The sequence below is a fragment of the Amblyomma mixtum genome, chromosome 4 (assembly GCF_055824585.1).
Source record: "Amblyomma mixtum isolate Tamu chromosome 4, ASM5582458v1, whole genome shotgun sequence".
Taxonomy (NCBI): Eukaryota; Metazoa; Arthropoda; class Arachnida; order Ixodida; family Ixodidae; genus Amblyomma; species Amblyomma mixtum.
Genome location: NC_143015.1, coordinates 21,257,691 through 21,280,149, shown reverse-complemented (window position 1 = coordinate 21,280,149; position 22,459 = coordinate 21,257,691). Strand labels below are relative to the sequence as shown.

General features: G+C 49.5%; 1 protein-coding gene across 1 annotated transcript in view; it reads left to right on the top strand.

The window, feature by feature from the left end:
* LOC149345836 (DNA excision repair protein ERCC-6-like) overlaps positions 1–22,459 on the top strand; it is a 109,439-nt gene extending 86,980 nt beyond the window's left edge. The window contains exons 17-21 of the mRNA XM_089586241.1: positions 2,522–2,740; positions 7,151–7,389; positions 16,712–16,849; positions 19,429–19,633; positions 20,977–22,459. Coding sequence (XP_089442367.1) covers positions 2,522–2,740; positions 7,151–7,389; positions 16,712–16,849; positions 19,429–19,633; positions 20,977–21,484 — 1,309 coding nt within the window. The 3' untranslated portion in view covers positions 21,485–22,459. The remainder of the gene's footprint in view (positions 1–2,521; positions 2,741–7,150; positions 7,390–16,711; positions 16,850–19,428; positions 19,634–20,976) is intronic.

Below are 22,459 nucleotides of genomic sequence, written 5' to 3'. Positions count from 1 at the left end.
TCTGTTTCCTTTTTGACAAGTATGATTTTATAAGTTCTGCAGCCTGGCCCCTGTCTCTGTCTCGTCTCTGTCTCGCTCTGTCTCGTCTTTCTTTCTTCTCCTGTGTGTGTGTGTGTGTGTATGGTTTGGCGCCTTTGAATTTAATTATAAATGTTGAAAAGTAGGGGCCCAAGTATGCTTCCCTGTGGGACACCAGAATAAATTGGTTTTATTTCTGAATATGTATTATCTATGTTGACAGTTTGTTTCCTTTTTGACAAGTATGATTTTATAAGTTCTGCAGCCTGGCCCCTGTCTCTGTCTCATCTCTGTCTCGCTCTGTCTCGTCTTTCTTTCTTCTCCTGTTTGTGTGTGTGCGTATGGTTTGGCGCCTTTGAATTTAATTATAAATGTTGAAAAGTAGGGGCCCAAGTATGCTTCCCTGTGGGACACCATAATAAATTGGTTTTATTTCTGAATATGTATTATCTATGTTGACAGTCTGTTTCCTTTTTGACAAGTATGATTTTATAAGTTCTGCAGCCTGGCCCCTGTCTCTGTCTCGTCTCTGTCTCGCTCTGTCTCGTCTTTCTTTCTTCTCCTGTGTGTGTGTGTGTGTGTATGGTTTGGCGCCTTTGAATTTAATTATAAATGTTGAAAAGTAGGGGCCCAAGTATGCTTCCCTGTGGGACACCAGAATAAATTGGTTTTATTTCTGAATATGTATTATCTATGTTGACAGTCTGTTTCCTTTTTGACAAGTATGATTTTATAAGTTCTGCAGCCTGGCCCCTGTCTCTGTCTCGTCTCTGTCTCGCTCTGTCTCGTCTTTCTTTCTTCTCCTGTGTGTGTGTGTGTGTGTATGGTTTGGCGCCTTTGAATTTAATTATAAATGTTGAAAAGTAGGGGCCCAAGTATGCTTCCCTGTGGGACACCAGAATAAATTGGTTTTATTTCTGAATATGTATTATCTATGTTGACAGTTTGTTTCCTTTTTGACAAGTATGATTTTATAAGTTCTGCAGCCTGGCCCCTGTCTCTGTCTCATCTCTGTCTCGCTCTGTCTCGTCTTTCTTTCTTCTCCTGTTTGTGTGTGTGCGTATGGTTTGGCGCCTTTGAATTTAATTATAAATGTTGAAAAGTAGGGGCCCAAGTATGCTTCCCTGTGGGACACCAGAATAAATTGGTTTTATTTCTGAATATGTATTATCTATGTTGACAGTCTGTTTCCTTTTTGACAAGTATGATTTTATAAGTTCTGCAGCCTGGCCCCTGTCTCTGTCTCATCTCTGTCTCGCTCTGTCTCGTCTTTCTTTCTTCTCCTGTTTGTGTGTGTGCGTATGGTTTGGCGCCTTTGAATTTAATTATAAATGTTGAAAAGTAGGGGCCCAAGTATGCTTCCCTGTGGGACACCAGAATAAATTGGTTTTATTTCTGAATATGTATTATCTATGTTGACAGTTTGTTTCCTTTTTGACAAGTATGATTTTATAAGTTCTGCAGCCTGGCCCCTGTCTCTGTCTCATCTCTGTCTCGCTCTGTCTCGTCTTTCTTTCTTCTCCTGTTTGTGTGTGTGCGTATGGTTTGGCGCCTTTGAATTTAATTATAAATGTTGAAAAGTAGGGGCCCAAGTATGCTTCCCTGTGGGACACCAGAATAAATTGGTTTTATTTCTGAATATGTATTATCTATGTTGACAGTTTGTGTCCTTTTTGACAAGTATGATTTTATAAGTTCTGCAGCCTGGCCCCTGTCTCTGTCTCGTCTCTGTCTCGCTCTGTCTTGTCTTTCTTTCTTCTCCTGTGTGTGTGTGGAACAGATGTCATGTTAAACATGTAAACGAATGTGTTGCGTGTTGGAAGGGTGTGGCGTACCAAATTCCTCTTGTGGTTGTACTTACATTGGCCAGACTGGCTGATATATTAATGCAATGGGGACATTCTAATTCGTTAGAAAAGATGGAAACTAATCTAGCCAAGCACTGCTTCACCTGTCTATGCAGTCCGTTTCTTGTGACACAGAGGTGCTGTATCGGCGTACAGACACGCCACATGGGAACTGGCCAAGGCGTTCCACATTATCAGGAAGGAAAAAGGGCGCGTGTCAGTGCATCATCTTCAACGATATCAGCCAAGGAAATGAGCATACTGCGCAATAGATAATGCCTCTGTGTATGCACATTTAATGTGTGATGGTTTTATCTGTGATAGACACTTCTGGGTGTGATGCTTTGACTGACGATGCGCATGTGCGTAGATTTTTTTGGAATGTATAAGTTGGTGCATGTTTTTCCAATAAAACAGAGTTGTAAGTTCAGCGGCGTCTTTGTGTCACTCCTTGCTCGTTGTCCTCGTTGTGTTGTGCTGTTGCAAAATTATGAAGCAGTACCAACGCCAAGACTTCCGTTGTTTGACATAATTGTGCTCATGTTCTTGAATGTTTGTTGTTTTCGATAAATTTGGCGTGTGGGGATGCAGACAGGGAAAAGTTTTTGTAGCTTGTCTGCAGATGGTGGGAGAGTGAAACCCTTGCCGCCCCACAGGCAGATCTTCAAGCAGTTCCTGACGAACCGTGTGCTGAAGGACCCCAAGCAGCGGCGCTTCTTCAAGACCAACGACCTGCACGAGCTCTTCACGCTGGCCGATGATGGCAAGAAGACCGAGACCAGCGCCATCTTTGCCGGCACTGGCTCCAACATCAAGGTGAAAAAGAGGGAGAAGAGGTCCAGTGGAGGTGCCGAAGCAGCTGCTGGACACGGGGTGTACGTATGCACAGACTGAATATTGCACAGCCTTGGTCGAGAGCATCCATGGGAGTTCCACCTTCTGTAAAGAGCTGGTGTGTTGGCAGTGTAACAGTACCTTTTGCGGGGCTAGTTGGTGTGACATTGTGTTCAGGAAAGTAAAAACAGCGCTAAATTGTACACAAGCCACACAGAAAGACGGACAGGACGGGTGCTATCCTGTCCGTCTTTCTGTGTGGCTTGTGTACAATTTAGCGCTGTTTTTACTTTCCCGAACACAATGTTGGCAGTGCATGACACGATAGAAGCCAACACTTTGGGCTCACGTGATGTGACTGTGTGAATGAGGCTGGAGAAATTGAGGCCTGCATCGGAAATTTCAGCCACGGTTATGCGCTCAACCCTGTGGGGTGTAGAGCCGAAAACTGGGTGAGAAGTCTAGCATTGTGGACAGTGAGTGAGGACTAAGCAAGAAACACGCACACCAAGCGCTGACTGTCGAACTGAGTTTTCATCAGGAAAGACTCATGCTTATAAAGCCTTCAAACCCAGCGTGAGCAGAGCACAAGGCTTGAAAAAAAAAAAAAAGAAACACTCAAAAAGCAACCAAACAAGTCAAACCGTGTACTAACCTCATGAATGGTTCCGTCAAGAGTGTAAATTGCTGGCCTAGTTGGTTCATAATGTTGTCAGGGTGGAACCAGCGGAACACAGACGCAGGACAAGAAAAAAGGAGGAACACACACCACACCGCTGGACTTGCAACTGATTTATTTCCAAGAAAACCACCACATTTAAAGGTTTCCCTGCGCAAGTGCACACTCTGGACGATGGGAACGACTGCATGAAGATAAAAGAAAGCTATATTCTTTAGCCGTGATAAAAACACCGAGGGATCGCTGACACACATCTGCTTGTTTTTGCTGATTAAAAACGCTTCCAGAATTTCACGCTCGCGTCTTGTTCTCCCCCAAGGTAATCCTGGTCGATTGGGTGCAACGACACACAGGGTGCATGACTTGGCACCACGCAAATTCTGGAGTATGAATCGTATGAAATTTTAGCATCCGACAAACCCTGGCAGCAGCTTTTATGTTTAAAATCAACATGTAAAGAATCGCATGGTTAGCACTTGGGGGCCACATGTGACGCTCAGTGCACTTTGGCTTGCTACTGTTCGAACTTAAACTGCCAAATGCAAGTTTTAAAGCATTTGTGTTTATTTTGTTTCATTCTTTACTTCAGCTGCCTTTGTTAATTCTAAGAACCATGTCTTTCGGCGTACGCTATTGAGCTCTGATAAATGACCTTTTTTTGCTACTACATTTCCAGTTGCAGACTATTCACTTCAATTCAAAAAATGTTCATTTCACTCCAAAACTGTTCAAACAAAATAAATATTCACTTCGAGCAGAAAATTCACCATTTACACATGCCTACGGAACTCTTTCATTACCACGCCCAAATTGATCATTTTTGATAGGTTTCAGGCATGATATTTTGCTTCAAAATATGTAAGGTGTAAAAAAATGCATTATACATGAAAGTGATAAAATGTGCTTTCTGAAGTCGTTTATTTCAATGCAAATATGCAAAGGATCTTAGCAGAACTGTTCCGGCACCGCTGAATTATTTTATTTCAATGCTTTCATCCCACTCACTGTTGTACTTGCGAGCACCATATCAGCTTCACCCATTCGAGTTTTTGTGGCTTCTCTTGAGTTGCCTTTTACTCTTCTAGAACTGAAATCTTGTCACCACGTGAGGCATTACTGTGCAATCCACAGTGCACAACATTGTGCGGAGCACTTTACTGTATACAGTAGTGTGTTGGTATAAGGGCCACTTCCTCATGATTTGGGGGGGGGGGGGGGGGGGGAAACAAACAAACAAAAAAGGGTAGTTAGTTGCATGCCTAGTGTGTATAATACTCCTCTGGGGACATGTTTTGCACCAAGCTGCCAACAACATGATACAGAAACCTTTTGATAGAATGGAGGTACCCCTGACTTATGCCAAGCTTTCAGTTGCAAAGCCGGAAAAGCAGGCAGCCGTCTCATGCAGAGGGCCGTGAGTTTCGTGCGCGATAGGCATTTCCAAATCGTAAGCCAAACCATTGACACACACACGAGCACCAAATCACATCGCTATGTACAGGTATGTCCGCGTTAATTTTAATGTGTGATGTTTGTCAGTGGTATAGTTTATGGAATTATTTCATAATTATTTCAGGCGGCTGCAGCAGGTCAGTGTATCATCCAGGCTTTCAGTGTGTGGTCTCTATGATGGGCCCAATGAACCCACGCTGAATACTCATAAATGCGGGTTGTCACACTGACTTAGGTGCGCACAGTCTGGGTCCCACTGTAGTCAAGAAAATTTGGTGCAAAATATGCAGCTTTTGTGTAGGGCTGCCTCAGTAAAGATCTTAGAAAAGAAGAAAAAAATTGCAGCACATACACGATTGTGTACAGAATGTGAAATGCACATTGCAGGCTGTCTTTCCAGTGCGTATAATCGGTGCACAGCAGGAGTTCCGACGGCCTGGCATTGTGTCAGTAAGGTGCAGCGTGGTAAATGTGTACACTAATTGTGGTAGCATGCAACTGTGCGGAAAATGCGGCTAGTCAAGGACGGCAACAGTTGCAGTGGCAATGCATTTTGCATGGGCCGTATGGGCTGTCCGGCTCTGCTACTACCTCATGTGCAACTAAAAGCAAGATCGCTGTCTGAGACACCTCCGAAGCACATGCTGGACAAGGTGCAACGCACACATACACAGGCACAGGTTGTGAACGTTAAAAAAAAGATATGTCGTGCACTGCACTACCACTTTGTACGGCAGCTCAAACAGAAAAGCTGTGGCCACACTTGAAGACAAGCATGAAGTTAGACGCAAAGAACGGGCACACCAGTGCAAAACAAGCCCAGAGTGTATAGATGGTGTGATGGCGAACCCTGTGGTGAAGTCTACCATGGCTCTACCTCAGTACAGTTAGTTCTTGGGCTAGTGGGTATACTCAATTTAAACTCATAGTTTTTCAGCGCAACGGCACACGGCCAAAGAACAGAAGGAGGAAGAGAAGAAGGACGAACACACTGCGCTGTGTTCGTCCTTCTTCTCTCCCTGCTTCTATTCTTCGGCCGTGTGCCGTTGCGCTGAAAAACTAAGAGTCTACCTCATGTTGCCACCACCAGGTGGCATGCTGTCGACATTCGCAGCCTCACCATAGAGTGAGCACACTGGCCCAGTCTAGTTCACTTTAGTAATACCTCCTGCATTTGTAATAAGCGAGTGCTTATTGTAAATGCAGCCATAAAAAAAAAAAAAAGAAACTTTCTGACAAAAGGAAAGACACAGGCACAGTTTCATTATTTCTCTCTGAGGTATATACACATTGTTTCGTATTTATCTGTGTGGGTTGTAAAACATTCTTCTGCACAAACTACTTGCCTGTTTGCCCTCGAGCACAGACCATGGGTAGCTTATGATAGTGCGCGTTTTTCAGTAAATGATTTAAACATGGGAACTTGTCTGAATTGTCCGGAATCGGCAAAAAACTGCAATCATCTGCGCAGAAAATTTTCTTCTAGCTGAGCGGAGCAGCAGATTTGACAGACTGCGCCAACTCGGTTACTGCGAGACCTACCCCAGCTCCGAGCAGGGATACTGGTTGGCTTGCGGTTCGCCAGATGGCACAGCCTCTCAAATTGGCTGTCCCGCTCACCTCGACGAAAATTCTGCGCGCAGACGACTCCAGCTTCTACTGATTCTGGGCAGTGCAGAGAAGTTTCAATGTTAAATTGTTATCAAAAAACGCAGACTATCATAAGCCGAAATGGATCGGTGGTTTGCGCAGGATAATTTTTTACAACCTGGACAGATAAATACGGAACACCCTATATATAGTGATGGTGGCAGTGATGGCACTAATTTGTGGCTTTTGGAAGCTGCTGTGCTTGTGTGTAAATACATTGTAGCACCATCACAGAGTATATAAATGGTTGATTGTGCTTTGTGCATTAAGAATTTGTTATGCATGCTCCTCCCCATTCTGAAGACATAAAACTACGCAGGAGACAGGACACAGAAAAGATGCAGACAGGACGAGCGTAGACTAACAACTGATTTATTGGACGAAAAAACGACCTTCCTTCAAGAGTAACGCATGCGCAACCAAACTTGACGCCCAAAGTTGCTTTTGAAGGAAGGTCGTTTTTTCGTTCAATAAATCAGTTGTTAGTCTACGCTCGTCCTGTCTGCATCTTTTCTGTGTCCTGTCTCCTGCATAGTTTTATGTCTTCAGAATGCCTTACCAACTAGCCTCTCATCACACACTTCTAGAATTCATTTCTCCCCACTGTTGCGTCATATTGCATGCTGTGTGGGAAATGAAGGATGCCAAGGATGGATGTCACTGCTTTCAGTCCTGGCTCGTCGGCTGACCCTCCTCCTCCTCAGGGGGACAGGGAGGAAGGTGCGACTGTCGAGCCTGGCCCCGCATCCAAGGAGGCGGCCGGGCTGAGTGATGAGAAAATCCGGCAGATGCGAGAGCTAGCACGGCAGCTCAGCCAGAAGATCAGCCGGGGCACCAGTGGGAAGCCTGTGGGAAAACCCAGGGAAGACGAGAAGCGTGGGGGCAAAAGGCACAGGTCAAGGTCAGCTGGTGAGTACTTGCCCACCCTCATCAGATGCAGTCGATGGCGAGCTGTCACAGTGTCACCTTGAAAATGTCACGCAACAGCACAGCGGTGTTGTTCTCTTGTATCAAACTCCCGTTCAGCAGGACATTCGATATATCACCCTGCAAGGGGCCCTTCTCCTAATGGCGCTCCCACGATCACTCTCAGCACACGGAGCCAGGTCAGCTGCGTGTACTTTGGCTGTGAAACCTGGGGGACTGGTCCCCTTCCCTTTGCTTTCCCGTGATGCGTCTTGCCCAGTTGTTACCATAACTAACAAGAGAGGGCAGCAGCATTGCAGCGGCACGACCGCCATGGATGACGTAATTGCTGCGTGCACATGCGGGAGAAGACTCATTCATAAAGAGCGCACACTCCCATAGTTCCCAGCAGCCCACCTGACTGTAGCACACCAAGCACCTGGGGGCGTGAAACTTTCGGTTTTGGTGTCAGGCGCAAGCTGTTTGAGTACTGGCATGCACTGTGGCCTACTGCACCCTCCTGGTGCATTACAGTTGAACCTCGTTATAACAAAGTTGAAGGTGCCTGGCGATTACTTCGTTATGTCCATAGCTTTGTTATAGCTTGTGTTGATCGAGCTTCAAAGGGGAATTGTCATTCTTTCGTTATATTCCTTATTTCCTTATAAACCATTTCATTACAATGAGGTTCGACTCTATTACTGTTCAGTATGTCTCCTATTGTTATGTGTTTGTTTTCATTCGAGAAAGGGGAATAACTGCATTCCGAGCACTCTGCCGTGAACGCAGCTGAGCCAAGGCCTTTGTCAAACAATGCCAATTCAGAAAAGACACCAGATGCTTTGTGAAATGAACATTTATTCATAAACAGAAAAAAAAATTGCTGAGGCTCAGCTTGGCTAAGCTTGGGGAATGTGAAGCATATTAGTGGCTAGGCTTGGTAATATATGGCTTTCCTTGGTTGCATACTTGGTCATTTTAATACAACCACTAGAAGCCTTCGTCGTGGGGGAAGACAACGGCATGGCTACAGCGGAACGCCGACTAACCCCGAGACGCGCGTTGGGTGAGCGCCTGGATTGCCACGGAAGCCGCGTCTGCCTGCCCGGTGGAGCGAGCGTTTCACCTACACCGAGTGTGCACGCGCGTTTGAAATGAGCGGGTGTGGCGGCTAGGGGTCCCACGGCGACGGCACGAGGTGGAGGCCGGCTCTCTCATCCGATGTCACGTGGTGTGACGTCACGGTGTCACGTGGGGGTCCCACGGCGACAGCGTGAGTGGTAGCTCTAGCAATATGCTTCGCATAAAAAACAAAATGCCGTTGCCATTTGGCAGGTAACTAACTCGTTCCACACTTCTTGTGCATCCACTGTTATGGCAGCCCGGCTGACAGCAGTCGTTGTCTCTGGCACACGGGGAACCATCAGCTGAGGAATGTAAATTACAAGCAGGTCTCATTGTGATGAACCTTGCACAAAAACTGTCCGAAGAGGGGAAACACACGAAAGCGGCAAAATTACGAACAAGGAAAATGTGCTTTTACGAACCTTGCCTGCTAAATACTTGTTGTGTCCACTTATCGTTTTTGTGTGTGTGCGCCCCCTCCTAACGACCACTCAATCCTCCTCCTAACGACCACTCAATCTTCCTCCTAACGACACTTGCCCCTCGTCGCACGCTGTCACCAGATGCCCCCCCACGGTGCGCCCCCGCACCCTCCTCCTGTTCTGGGAAGCCACTCCCTCCCGTGGACGCTTCTCAGCTCCCTCCTTTCTTCGGGCGGCCAGTTCGGCTGCTGCCTCGGTCGACGCTGGTCGCACCCTCTTCAGCTTTAAATAAACGAAGTCTAAAAGTACCGTGTGCGTCTTTCGCTGCATTCAACACAGCGACCGGACACGACAGTGGCGACGAGAAAGTGGATTCGACCCGCGCTACGCAACGCTATTGACAAGCCATGGCTACGCGAGGGTTTCCCAATCAGATACCAGAATTCAACGGCTCATCGTGGTCATCGTGGGTTGGACGCCTTCAGTTCTACTTTGAAGCTAACAACATCACAGACCCAGCCTTGAAGAGGGCCAACCTGCTGACGCTGTGCGGGGAGCAGACCTACGATACTGTCTGCGCCCTTATTCAGCCAAGCACACCAGCGGCAGTGTCTTACGACGACATCGTAAAAGCGCTGCAAAAGCACTACGACCCAAGGCCATCCGAGGTCTACAGCCGGGCTCGCTTCCAACGACGAGATCAACTGGGAGGAGAAACTGTGAGCGCCTACGTAGCCGCGCTCAAGCAGCTCGCTGCCGACTGCAATTTTGGAACGCTGTCGACAACAGCTACCGGGCAGGAGGGAGACGCAGCTTCTTCTGCTAACACCACCATGCTTTCCTTGGACGTGATGTTACGCGACAGATTTGTGTGCGGACTGAGTGACGAGTCACTGCAGCAGCGCCTGTTCGCTGAGAAGGACCTCACATTCAGCAAAGCTTACGACATCGCCGTTCGAGCGGAGAGCGCCGGTCACCAGCAGAGAGGGATTCGCCGGAACACCGAGCCGGTACACCAGACAAGCAACCAGGTGCGCAAGCCTTCTGTTGTTGTAAAATCGGTCAAAAAGGCACAACGCTGCTGGCGGTGTGACGACCAACACAACCCCCAGGGATGTCGATTCCAGTCAGCCACGTGTAATTTTTGCCACAAGCGAGGGCATATCGAAAGAGCATGCATTACGAAACGGAGACTTGCCAAGATAAAGTCACCTTCCCAGCCTAATCACAGCGTCAACGCCTCAGAGAATACGCCGCTATCTGATCTCCATGGAACAACATCAGCAACACCATCTGTGTTGTACGACCTGAACACCATGAATCTCGGCACGCGACCGAAGATTTTTACAGAAGTAAGCGTACATCACCAGCTGATTAAGTTCGAGGTGGACTCCGGCGCAGCCTGTACTCTGATCAGTGAGGACACGTTCCGAACTTCATGGCCATCTGACGCACCAGCCCTGCAACAAGACGACACGCACCTGCGAACGTGGTCAGGACAGAATCTGCCACTATTGGGCTCTGCCAACGTGCAGGTTAACTACAACGGCCAGACCCATACGCTACCTCTGCTTGTTGTGAAGGGCACAGGATCAAGCCTTCTAGGGAGAAACTGGTTTTCTCCACTAGGCGTGATGATATGCGGCATACACCAGACGCCGAGCCAGAACATGGTTGAGCAACTGCAAGAGAAATACGAAAGAGTATTCTCGGAAGAGATTCCAGGAAACGAAGGGCCCCCGGTCACACTGGAGTTGTTGGACAACGCGCAACCCAAATTTCTGAAGGCCAGGCCGGTGCCGTTTGCTCTCCGAGATTCAGTTGAAAAAGAGTTGGACAAACTGGAGCAGCAAGGTGTCATCGAGCCGACGCAGCATTCCATCAAACTCTCAGCGTACGACTACGCTCTGGTCTACCGCAATGGGAGTAAACATCAAAACGCCGATGCGCTAAGCCGTCTGCCACTAGACGCAACTGTTGACGAACCATTTCCACCAGGAGACGTTCTGATGTTCGAAGCACTGCCAGAACCTCCGCTTACAGCAGGCACAGTTGCAGCATCTACGCAGAAGTGCGCAGCTCTCCGGCTAGTTTACACAGCTGTTCAACAAGGCAACGTGCATAAACTCAAAGGGGACAACTTCGACGCTTACCGCAGGCGAGCTACAGAGTTGAGCACCCATCGCGGCTGCATCATATTTGGGTCCCGAGTTGTGATTCCGAGAGAACTACGCGCACAAGCTATGTCTCTCATCCACGCCGGACATCGGGGCATCGTTGCAATGAAAAAGTGTGCCAGAAGCTACATGTGGTGGCCTGGCATTGACAACGACATCGAAACAGTGGTGCGAGAATGCAAGCCTTGCCAGAGCAGCCGGAGCGCCCCGCCGAAAGCTCCTGTCCCAGAATGGGAAAAGCCAGACACACCATGGCACACACTGCACATTGATTTTGCAGGACCAATTGAGGGCTGCACTTTCCTTGTGGTCGTAGATGCCTACACAAAGTGGCTTGAGATAAGGCAAATGGGACAGACGACTTCGGCAGCAGTCATTGACAACCTCCGATCACTATTTGCAACGTTCGGCCTGCCGCACAAGGTAGTGTCGGACAACGGAACACCGTTTGTGTCTGCGGAGATTCTCAAGTTTTATCGCGACAACGGGATCTCCTCAGTTACATCGGCCCCCTACCACCCAGCGACAAACGGACAAGCCGAGCGCTACGTAGCCGAGCTAAAACGCGCCCTTGAAAGAGATCAGACAGGCTCGCTGCAGCGCCGCCTTGCGCGCTTTCTCTTCAAGCAGCACACGACGGTTCAGAGCACAACAGGCGAGACCCCCTCGAAAATGATGTTCGAGCGTGAAATGCGAACCCAGCTCACAGCCATCCTCCCCGAGCCAAAGGCAGAGACGTTCCGGGAAGAAAAAGCAATTCCGCGCTGCGGCACGCTTAATGAGGGGCAGCGCGTCCTCGCCCGACAGTTTCTGAAAAAGCCACGCTGGGAGGAAGCTACAATTGTCAGACGCATAGGCCTGCGCTCTTGGCTCGTCAACATACATGGCACAGTAGCACGCCGACATCTCAACCAGCTGCGTAGATTTACGACGCCGTCTGAGAGCTGTCCGCCAGCGGAGAGGACACGACAGTCATCTTCCCACATAGCCTGGCACCTCTTCCCGGAAGAAGAGACTTCGCCCAGGACAGACCCAGGAGACACAGCGAACAACAGCCAGCCTACAAGTGTTTCTCCCCCGAGCGCACAAAGCCAGCGCGCCTCCACGCGTGAGCGCCGACCCCCTGCACGATACCAGGCAACTTTCTAAGGGGGAAGGAAGTGTTGTGTCCACTTATCGTTTTTGTGTGTGTGCGCCCCCTCCTAACGACCACTCAATCCTCCTCCTAACGACCACTCAATCTTCCTCCTAACGACACTTGCCCCTCGTCGCACGCTGTCACCAGATGCCCCCCCACGGTGCGCCCCCGCACCCTCCTCCTGTTCTGGGAAGCCACTCCCTCCCGTGGACGCTTCTCAGCTCCCTCCTTTCTTCGGGCGGCCAGTTCGGCTGCTGCCTCGGTCGACGCTGGTCGCACCCTCTTCAGCTTTAAATAAACGAAGTCTAAAAGTACCGTGTGCGTCTTTCGCTGCATTCAACACAGCGACCGGACACGACAATACTAATGCACTACATACAACACTGCAAGATATCTCCGAATGATTTGCAAGCATTTATCGATTCCCCTGTGCCGGCCCCCAAAATCTGTAGGTCCCATTCCATGCCCAGCTGCATGTTTTGTTTGACAAATGTTTGGCACCGTGACGGCTTCGACACGGGCTCCCAACCAGTGGCTCACAATGTGTTGAAGCACTGAGAAGAAATGCACGGGCGCCATTTGCATGTTTTCAGAAGCGTAGAAGGCAATTTCTGGCGCACCAGCTGTTTTCCGGCTTTTAGAAAGTCTGATTCACCAGGTTGGAAATTTGGGCAAGTCTGTACTGATCCGTAACATAGGAGTAGTGCAAAACCAGGATGATGGACAAAAGGGGAGAGAACACACCCGCAACACATAACGCGTGTGTTGTGGGTCTGTGTTCTCTCCCCTTCTGTCCATCGTCCTGGTTTTGCGCTACTCTTATGCTGTAGAAAGTCCTACGAGTTTACTTTTTTCCGCTGGTCGTTTTGAAAAGCACACTCTCTTGTGTGTCACTATGCAAGTGCAATGTGCATTTTCACTGGAGTTGCAGATGACAGAGTCTTTGACGCATAAGTTTTTAGTTTTTGAGGTCTTTATGCTTTACTTTTTTCCCGACAGTCTTGCAAATTATGCATCCGTACTAACTATGCGAGCATGTTTGTTTTCGACACGTCTGCCCATTTTTTTTCAGGTGGAGCACATATTTTACCCGACCGTCAACAGATATCACTCGAAAGAAGTGGTTTGTCGTTGGAGGCCCTAAAAAACTTTGTGTCCTTGTAGAACTCAGTGCGCAACCAAGTGAAACAAATCGGTTGGCAGAGCGCACAGGCTGTGGGTGCACCCTTGTGCACCAGTGGGGAGTGTCCTGGCGCAAGCAGGTAGGCAAGCCTCTCACAGCTGCACTGTACGGGGCCATTCCGGCATGCTGAGCAAAACTGCCTGAAGTGCTGCGTAGTTTGGCAAAAACTGGACGTTCCTCGCCACTGTCGGAAACAGCAGCAGAGCCACGAACCACGCCAGAACGGCCGGCAGGGCACGGAGCATGCGCGCCTCTTCACAAACTGTGTAGTTCAAGGCACCGGCTGGCGTAATCAGCCTACACTGCTTGAAATGCAGAGTATTTGTGCCAAGGAACATTTTTCACCTCGTGGTCGTCGCAAACCACACAAGTTCCGCGTTGAAGACCAAGAGAGATGCAAAAACACGTAGTCTGCTCACAGGCCCTGCCCCGCAGGTCTCCTGGTTTTGTTCCGCCTTGTCTCCCCATCTGCTCCGTTGCTGGTCACCCGCACGTGCATGCATCCCAACGCTGGTGGTGCCACTAAACAGGGGGGCTACCACCTAATGTTTTAGCAAAACGTTCAGTTGGGCGAGTTGGTAGATATTCATGATTTGAACAGCGCGAACTACAAGGGACAACAACAACAAGTGCCTTAACAAGCGCCTGCAAGAGCACAGGAACAACTTAAACAATGGTGATGACCTTTCACATTTGGTCAAACATTGTCTAGAATGTAACGTCATGAAAAAGAAAAAGAAAAAATGCACTGCATTATTCAATCAAACACGTGTACTATACACCCACAGTGATCAGACGACACGAGAAGTTGTCGAGGCTTTTCACATCGCAGGGGATCAACTGAATTGCGTCAGCAAACCATCTGTTTTCCTCTGCGATAGGGAGATGAATTTTCTCGGGAGCACCTGACGAATGTGTCGTTTCATGGTTTTTGGTTTTTTTTTTAATGTTGTTTTTTCCCTTTGATTGTTTCTTCATATAAGAAGGTTTCAGTGAATAAACCTTTTAGTTGCGAGTCAGCGCTCGTCCTGTGTCCCTTCTTTTCTTGTCCCTTGTAGTTCGCGCTGTTCAAATCATGACCACCTAATGTGTTATGCACTTCCTGGGGCCAGATTTCGCCAAGTGTATAAATTTCTTCCTCTCTCTCTTCGGCTCGGGAACTCATTGGATGCGGATGCTTTGGCGCGGTGCTCCGCTCTCCACCATTGGTGTGAGGCCTCGTGGGGGGAACATCTGCCCACCAGCTCGTCCTGTCTGGCCTCTGGGAGTTTCCCCCTGCCCTAGCAGGGGCAAATGTTCACTCGTGACCTTGCTAATGAATTGCACCACCTCGATTCCTGAGCATATTGTGTTGCTAGGCAGCTGTAGTGTTGTTGCAGCAATAGATGCCTTGTTTGTGTCAGCCAGAGTGTCATTCCTTTGTTTCCCTCAGAGGAAGGTGTGTGTGCTTGGTAGCATGCGGGATCACGGGGTGGGGTCAAGATGGTTTTGAACTGTGTCAGCTGCGGTTAAGGGGGGGGGGGGGGGACACATTATTCCCCTCTGCTACAGCCCCCACAATTCATGTGACATGGTGAACGTGGGAGTGGGCTTGAGGGTGGCCTTCGACACTGCTGTTGTGCACGGAATTCGGCATTCAGTGCACCATTCGTTATGTGGTGAAGCCAACCTGGCTGATCAAAGGTGTGCGGCAGCTCTCGCATGGCCTGCTTCACTGTCAAAGGCGACGCAACATTGTTACTTGGCGAAACCTCGTTAATTTGGCACTCCATTAATTCGGACATTCGGACTGCCAACATGGTGACAGCCACTGCTCATGTAAGTGCATGGCGTCTGGCAATTCAGATGCTGCTGGGCCCACACTAGTTCATTCAGACGCGCTCCCGACTGGAAGCCGTGTCGTTTTAGGAAGAACACAGTGAGTGATCCCATCATGTAAAATATCGCATGAGGGAGATGCTCTCAATGTCGGTTGTCACAGCACTTGGAGGGCCCTGGCCAGTCCCGAAAATTGTGTGGCCGCATAGCTGTGCAGCTTTCTCTCCTGAAGGCATCTCACCATTGCAGCGCTGACATGGTTCCCTCGGTTCTGTCTGCGTCATTTTTCCGTTCTTTTGTCGGGGCGAAAGTGCACGCTCCTCACCCGCTGTTCGCAGTTTGTGCCTCATGACATGCGCCTAGTGAGGAGGCTCCACCACGTCGCACCGTGAAGGCACCCGCGAAGGCCATTTTGGAGGAGCAGTCCTGCGTTTCGAATCCCAAGTGTTCGCAGGCAGTATGCATCTGATGTTATTCAGAAAAATCCTCATTGCTGTGCACTTTCCATCTCAAAATTGTGCGACTGCTGCCCTTATTTTCTCCAAATAAATTGTGTGATGCGAAGGGTTTCTGGAACAACTTTTTTTTTTCTTTTTTGCTGAGGCATTCGCTTATTCCGACGCTCGGACATTTTTCCCTGTACTGGGAGTCTGAATTACCGAGGCGTTACTGTGTTGCGCAGTGTAGTGTACATAACAGAATTGGGCCTCTTATGATCGATGGTGGCTTCTCTCAAAGCACCGTGCGCTGTGTCTTGGATGCGGGCCTAGCAACACCCAGTGCGACGTTGCCGCTAGCATAGGTGCACAGTACTCTTCTGTTGACCTTGTTTTATTTTTCATATTCATTGATATACCAAAGGTGATCGTGAAATAGTTTGATGTGTCGAACTATTTCACGGTCCTCTTTCAGTTCAATATATCCAGCATCATCATCAGCCTGACTACACGCACTGCAGGGCAAAGGACTCTCCCATGTCTCTCCAATTAACCCTGTCCTTCTTTGCCAGTTGCGGCCACCCTATATCCCCGTAAACTTCTTAATCTCATCCGCCCACCTAACTTTCTGCCGTCCCCTGCTACGTTTGCCTTCTTGTGGAATCCACTCCGTTACCCTTAAGGAGCAGCGGTTATCCTGCCTTCGCATTACATGCCCTGCCCAGGCCCACTTCTTCCTCCTGATTTCAACTACGATGTCATTAACCCGTGTTTGTTCCCTCTCCCACTCTGTTTGCATACTGTAGTTTTGCATGCTGCCTAGCAAGTTATAAATTGTTGGCTTAAATATCTGTTAGGGGCTTGGCACGGGGAGGAGTTGTCTGGCAACAGCCACGATGGCTGTGCCAGGGTGCGTGCGTAGCATTGCAGGAGGGGAACAGGCGGAGGCACAGAGAAGAAGAAATGGGTCGTGCGTGCAATGATGCAAGGGCTCAGGACAGTTGTGCATTCCTCCCTTCTTCCAGTGGTGGAAGGGGAGCAGATCGGCTACGTGGTGAAGCAGGCAGCGTACCAGCCGGGGGGAAAGGAGGACGACAACGCACTGCCCGAGCAGAGCCAGAAGCAGGACGACTACGTGCTGCACAAGCTGTTCAAGAAATCAGGTGCGTGCAATGGGGGGCAATCTTTCTCCCCTGTAAGTGGCTAAGTCAGCAGCAGGGAACGGAGAGTAACACCCACTTGCTGCTGGTGTGATTCGCATGCTGTGCATGTGCATACAGTGCAGGCAGGCATTGTCGCTTGGAGCGTCTGTTTGCAGTGACAGAGCTACAGTGAACTGGCACAGAGGCTTGAGCTTGTGAGACAGAGGGGGCTTGGCAACCATGCCTAGTGCGAGAAATATGCCTTCAGAAGTGACTGTGAGCTCAGCAGTGAGCCTTCTAGATTGGACTAATAGAAACACACAGCACACACAGGCCTTGTAATGAATAAGAAAAGTGTGGAGAAAATGAAATGTTCACCACGTGAATCACCAGTGTGTTTCAAGGCAATGTGTGCCTTATTTACTTTCTATGTTCAATAAAAATGGGCGATCGTGTGGTGGAAGGCATTATTTTCTGTCCATGCTTAATGCTAAACACAAAGCGTTTGAAATTGTTATGTAAGGGCCTAGTGCTTGAAATCTCTCGAGATTTTCTGTGAACCCTGCAATATGCGAGTCTGGATCCCCTTGCTGAGGATAAGGTTTTTAGTGTGAAAGCATTAGGGGCCTCGTAACCTGGAAAAAAATGCTGACGTGTGGTGAAGCCTGTGAAGTTAGTTGCATGATGCGGGTAATAAGGAAGGCTTTGAATGAGTGCGACTTTGGCTAACTTAGAGAAATAAAGTAAACATTGCCACAACTGGGTTTTGAACCCACAATGCTGCAATGAGATCAGCATTGCTGGCCACTGCATGAAAGCACTGCACTATCGCCACAGCCGGTCACACCTTGTGTCAAACTCCAACTCACACTCTTGTCATCAACTTCCATCTGTGCACAAGTCACAAAATGAATGGAAACACGCTTTCAGGTACTTTGGTGTCCACCTGCAGAAGCCTGCTTTCACACAGGGCGCTGTATAGGAGGTATTCACATGACGTCATCCGCGAGGGGCGCTAGCTGCCGGCGCGGCATTCGCCATGTTGGCAGTCGCGCGCGCGTCCACCGCAGCCAGCCGCAGCGTTTAAATAGCCGGTGATGGATGAAATGTGAGTGTATTTCGCGTCTCGCTGCAGATAATTTCGGTCCGACCCGTGCCGCCGCGTGACTGAGTGAATATTCCGTGAACTGTGTGAAGCAGAAAAGAGCGGGCACGCTCAGAAGGTTCTACTTTGTGAAAAGGTCGGCCTCCCGTAGGAATGCGGAGGCGCTGGCATGGTGTGCGACGTACAGGACTGCTGCCGCGCGTTGAATTCACCGGTATCGAGGCCCACCTTGTGCACGGCTTAAGTTTGCTGGCAGGCCAAGGAATTAAAGGATATAAGCCTATGAGAGGGTGCAATTACTTGACAAGCGGGTGAGTCCAAGAGCCGTGCTGTGGGTGCCGACGGCCGCGGTGCCGTTTTTGGAGAGATGAGTAATTCGAAGGGTCTGTTCACTTAGCTGTAGCTTAACTTGTCACCTCTATCTGCTGAAAGTGACGTGTTGCTACGGCTTGAAGCAGCGCTACGTAGCTACAATTAAAACTGCAAAATATTCTCGCTGGGTCTGACGTTCGTGCTGCGAGCATTTGTTTGACCGTTCTGCCGCTGGAATTATCAGTTTCTGCGGCGCCAGTTTTGGAATTTCGGTAGTTAATCGTGCTGTTTATCCACGATGTGCCCTGCATGACTAGCTGACAGTTATAAACTGATTTAAAAGCTGCAAGTCGTGTACAGTTTTGCGTGCAGTGCAGCCAGCCAGTTTTGCTGCCGAGTTGAGGCAGCTCTGTTTTATCACGGCACAGAGGAATTCTGCTGCAAACTTCATGCACAATAAGCGTACGTGGTCGCTGATGCATTTAACAACGTGCAAATATGTTACTGATAACTAACAGTGTTCACTGCGCGAGCTGGCGTGAAACGACCGCAAACATGGCGCGTTTGCCGCAGCGACGCTCGCGCCGTCTGGTAGCGCGGCCTCAGTGAATACCTCCTATGAACGATTGACTCCGGGAGCATGCAAAAGATATCTACAATAAGGAATGCACTAATCTGGTTGATCACTGCATTGCTTGCAACAATTGTGAGCCGCGTTTCCTTAGCGTTTCAATCCTTGGCAGAAGTGCTTGAAAAACAGCCCGTGAAACCTTGGAAGCTTTCTTTATCAGGAAAGGGGGACAGGACTGCGTTAGTGACACAACTAGCGTTCTTTATAATGCCGAGATAAATTTTCTATGGTGTCTTATATGTTTTCCTATGTAATTCCAAGTTCATTGGTAGGTAGCGCTGGTGCAGGCCAGAAGCGTATTTATATGCCTCGTTCTCGATTCAGTAAAGCAGTTGTCAGTAGCGCCCGTGTTCGTCCTGTCTTTCTGTCGTCCCATCTTTTGCGCTGTAATATGCCTGTGAAGTCTGAACACCAACTAGCCCAACATTTGACCCTTTTCACGCAGTATTTTGTGGTTGGCAGTGCTAAACCACCAGCAGCAGGAGCTTCTTTTCACATTGAGCATGCCAGCCAGAGTTGGTGCTGACAAGGGTGTGTGTGCCACCTGTGCAGGAGTGCACTCGGCCATGCGGCACGACCGCATCCTGGACTCGGCTGAGTCCGACTACTCCCTGGTGGAGGGCGAGGCAGAGCGGGTTGCCCGGGAGGCCATCCGCCGGCTGCGGGAGTCACGGAGGCAGTGCCTGTCTGCCCGCTCGGGGGTGCCCACCTGGACGGGGACACACGGCGCATCGGGCGCTCCTCCGGGGGAGGGCAGGTGCAGTGCGCCACTCCTCTGCTTCTTCCTCCTTGCGTGCGAGGATCATTCCTCTGTTTGCATCGGGGTACTCAACTGTGTCATCGTAAGCCATAGAGAAAGCCTCTTTAGGAAAACATGCTCCAGATGCCATAGGAGGGACCAGGTTGACACTAGTATGCACACCAGGGCAGCTGTGGTTGCCTCTGCCAAAGATTAAATCTCTGCTTGTTGGTAGCAATTCATACCAGAGTCTATACTCGCACTCCCACTGAACTCCTCTGACCTGCAGTGCAGGAATGGCATTTTGATCGGTCAGCCTGTGTGCCGCTTGGAACAGCAGCAGCAGAGTGTGTCTTGTCGCTATTGGCTGAGCAATGTGCGGGGTACTCCAGGGGGACACTGGCAAGAGGAGCCCCTTGTGTGGTCATCTTTTCCTGCTGTTCAGTGTGTGTGCCCAACTCTGGCCTTCCCATGTGACAGAGTTGTACAAGAGGCAGGTTGACGGTGAGGATGACTGAGTGGCTGCACTGGGATGGCAAGGTGCATGTTTTGTGCCACCTTGCTTCTTCCGCTCACGGCCACAGGCAGGCAGTTGTGGGTGCCACAGAGCTTCTTCAGTGGGCCTGGAGCACCAGAGTGTTTGCAGCCAGAGGGGAAAGCACTACTTTGCCACGAGTAGTGGAAGCCTTGTGTTTAGCACTGGCTCATCTGGTGGCTGCTGTTGTCCAGCCCTTTTTTGCTGGAAGCTTCAACTCGTATCGTGTATTGCAGAAACTCCAGAAACTCCATGCTGACTGAATGCTCTCTGGTTTATCGGCCTTTCTGCAATGCAAACCTTGGTCAATGTGGTCTAGATTTTAATCGGGTCTTGTGTGAATGACAGTGATGGTTATGCGCATAGGTTCACCGCCTATATAGCATTTGCTTTTCGGTCTCAAATAAGCAGTTGGAAGTCTGCGCCTTTGTTGTCGTCTGTGTTCCTCGTTCTCCTGTCCTATCCCATTCGTGCAGTACTAATCTTTTCTGCAACGAACCAACTAGCCGACAAGAACATTCTACTTCTTATGTACAATAGCAAATAAAGATTATTATCATTGTTATTATTAATATTCTTTAATATCTTGTATTGATTGTCGTTTCCAGTTTGGTTGTCTTTTTGAAATCTCTTTTTCCTTCTGAGTGACTTTCCCCCCGCATACTGCTGTACATGTTTGCATGATATGCTGCCATTTTTGTCAGGTGTGGAAATTTGTGTTTTGTGTGCATCTCATATTGGGCTTATGAAATGGCCCTTTGCGATAGCCAGAAAGCTGTGGGGGCGTAAGTAGATAGAGTCCGCTGCTTCTTGTTTCCTTTCCCAGGCCTCGTTTTGGCCAGAAGAAGGCCTCGAGACCCGGCCAGCAGGCTGGATCATCACCGTCCAAGCCATCCCCCAGGCCGTCCCCCAGGAAGCCCAGTGGCGGCCCCCTCTTCCGGGAGCCCAATCCGTTCACCCAGGAGGCGGCAGTGGCCTCCGGCTCGGGCCCCCCCGTGTCCTCGAGCGAGCTGCTCGCCTGCATCCGGGCCAGGAAGCCCAGCAGTGCCGCAGAGGAGGACGCCCTCGAGTCCTCGCCGGGGCTCCCCTCGGCCTTCCTGGACACTGGGCAGGCTGAACTGGACGAGCTGCTCCACGACCTGCAGACCTTTGTGGCCTTTGGGGCGAGCGTGGACGGCCAGGCAACCACGGGGGAGGTGCTGGATGCCTTCAGGGACAAGGTGCGGGCGGGGGGGAAGGTGCCCGTCTTCAAGGCCCTGCTCAGCAAGATCTGCGAGTTCCATCGCAACCAGGACGGCCAGGGGGTGTGGAAGCTCCGGCCAGAGTTCAGATGAGGCCACACTGTACAGTGCAGCAAAGGCCCATGGAAGGAATGGTGTCAAGCAGAACTTTTTGCTGGGCCAGTTGTTTCTTTGTGACATGAGTGAAACAGCGCAAAAGAAGAAGGCCAAAGCGCTCTTTCCAGTCCCTTCGTCGTTTCGCCTTCGGGCTTCCTCATTCACGCTGTTTCACTCATGTCAGAGTAGGGTCAACTGGCTTTCATTAAAGGCACCCACCACAACAACCTTTTGCAAATCAACAGTAACGAGCACGTATTCCCATCATTGACAGGAAACAAAAGAAGTACCTGCTAGAATACAGGTTCCACACAGACACATTTGGTTTTTCATATTTTTCATATGCAGCTTGTGAAGGTCTTGTCGATTCCCCGTCTGCTACCACTTTCTTAGCCAACTTTTCTAGCTTTGTATTTAAAGCAGAAAGTTCGACCATCCTGAACCTGTGAAGCGCATAACCTATAGAGCCTGTACAGACTGTCTACACGGCTCAATACGTTTTTTTGGTTGGGTCAATTTCCTTTTTGTTCTGATTCTTGTGATCATGCATTTGTCTAGTGGAAATCTTTGTGTCAAAGTGCATTGTTTTTCTGTTTCTTGTGAACATGCATTTCTTTTTTCTTTTTAGCGCATGTCTGTGTCCCCCAAACCTGCCACAGCCTCTTTGTAGAGGCTGGCACTATCTCCAAGTGAGTAGACATTGCAGAGTGCCTGGTGAGTGCAGAGGGGATAACAGCGTCGTGACCACTGGCCTCCTTGGAAGGGAATGTGTTGCTGCGTTATTGAATTGTGCCCACCTGTAATTGGCACGCTGTTCCACGCTCTGGTAGTAGGGCACCAGGCAGTGACCACCAGGGTGTGAACTTCCAGCGACGGAACGTGTCAGGGGGAGCCGTGTGCCTGGGCAGGCATCATTCGTTCATCTCTCATCAACACTGTCAGCCCTGGAGAGCTTCTGAGGGGACTGGAAAA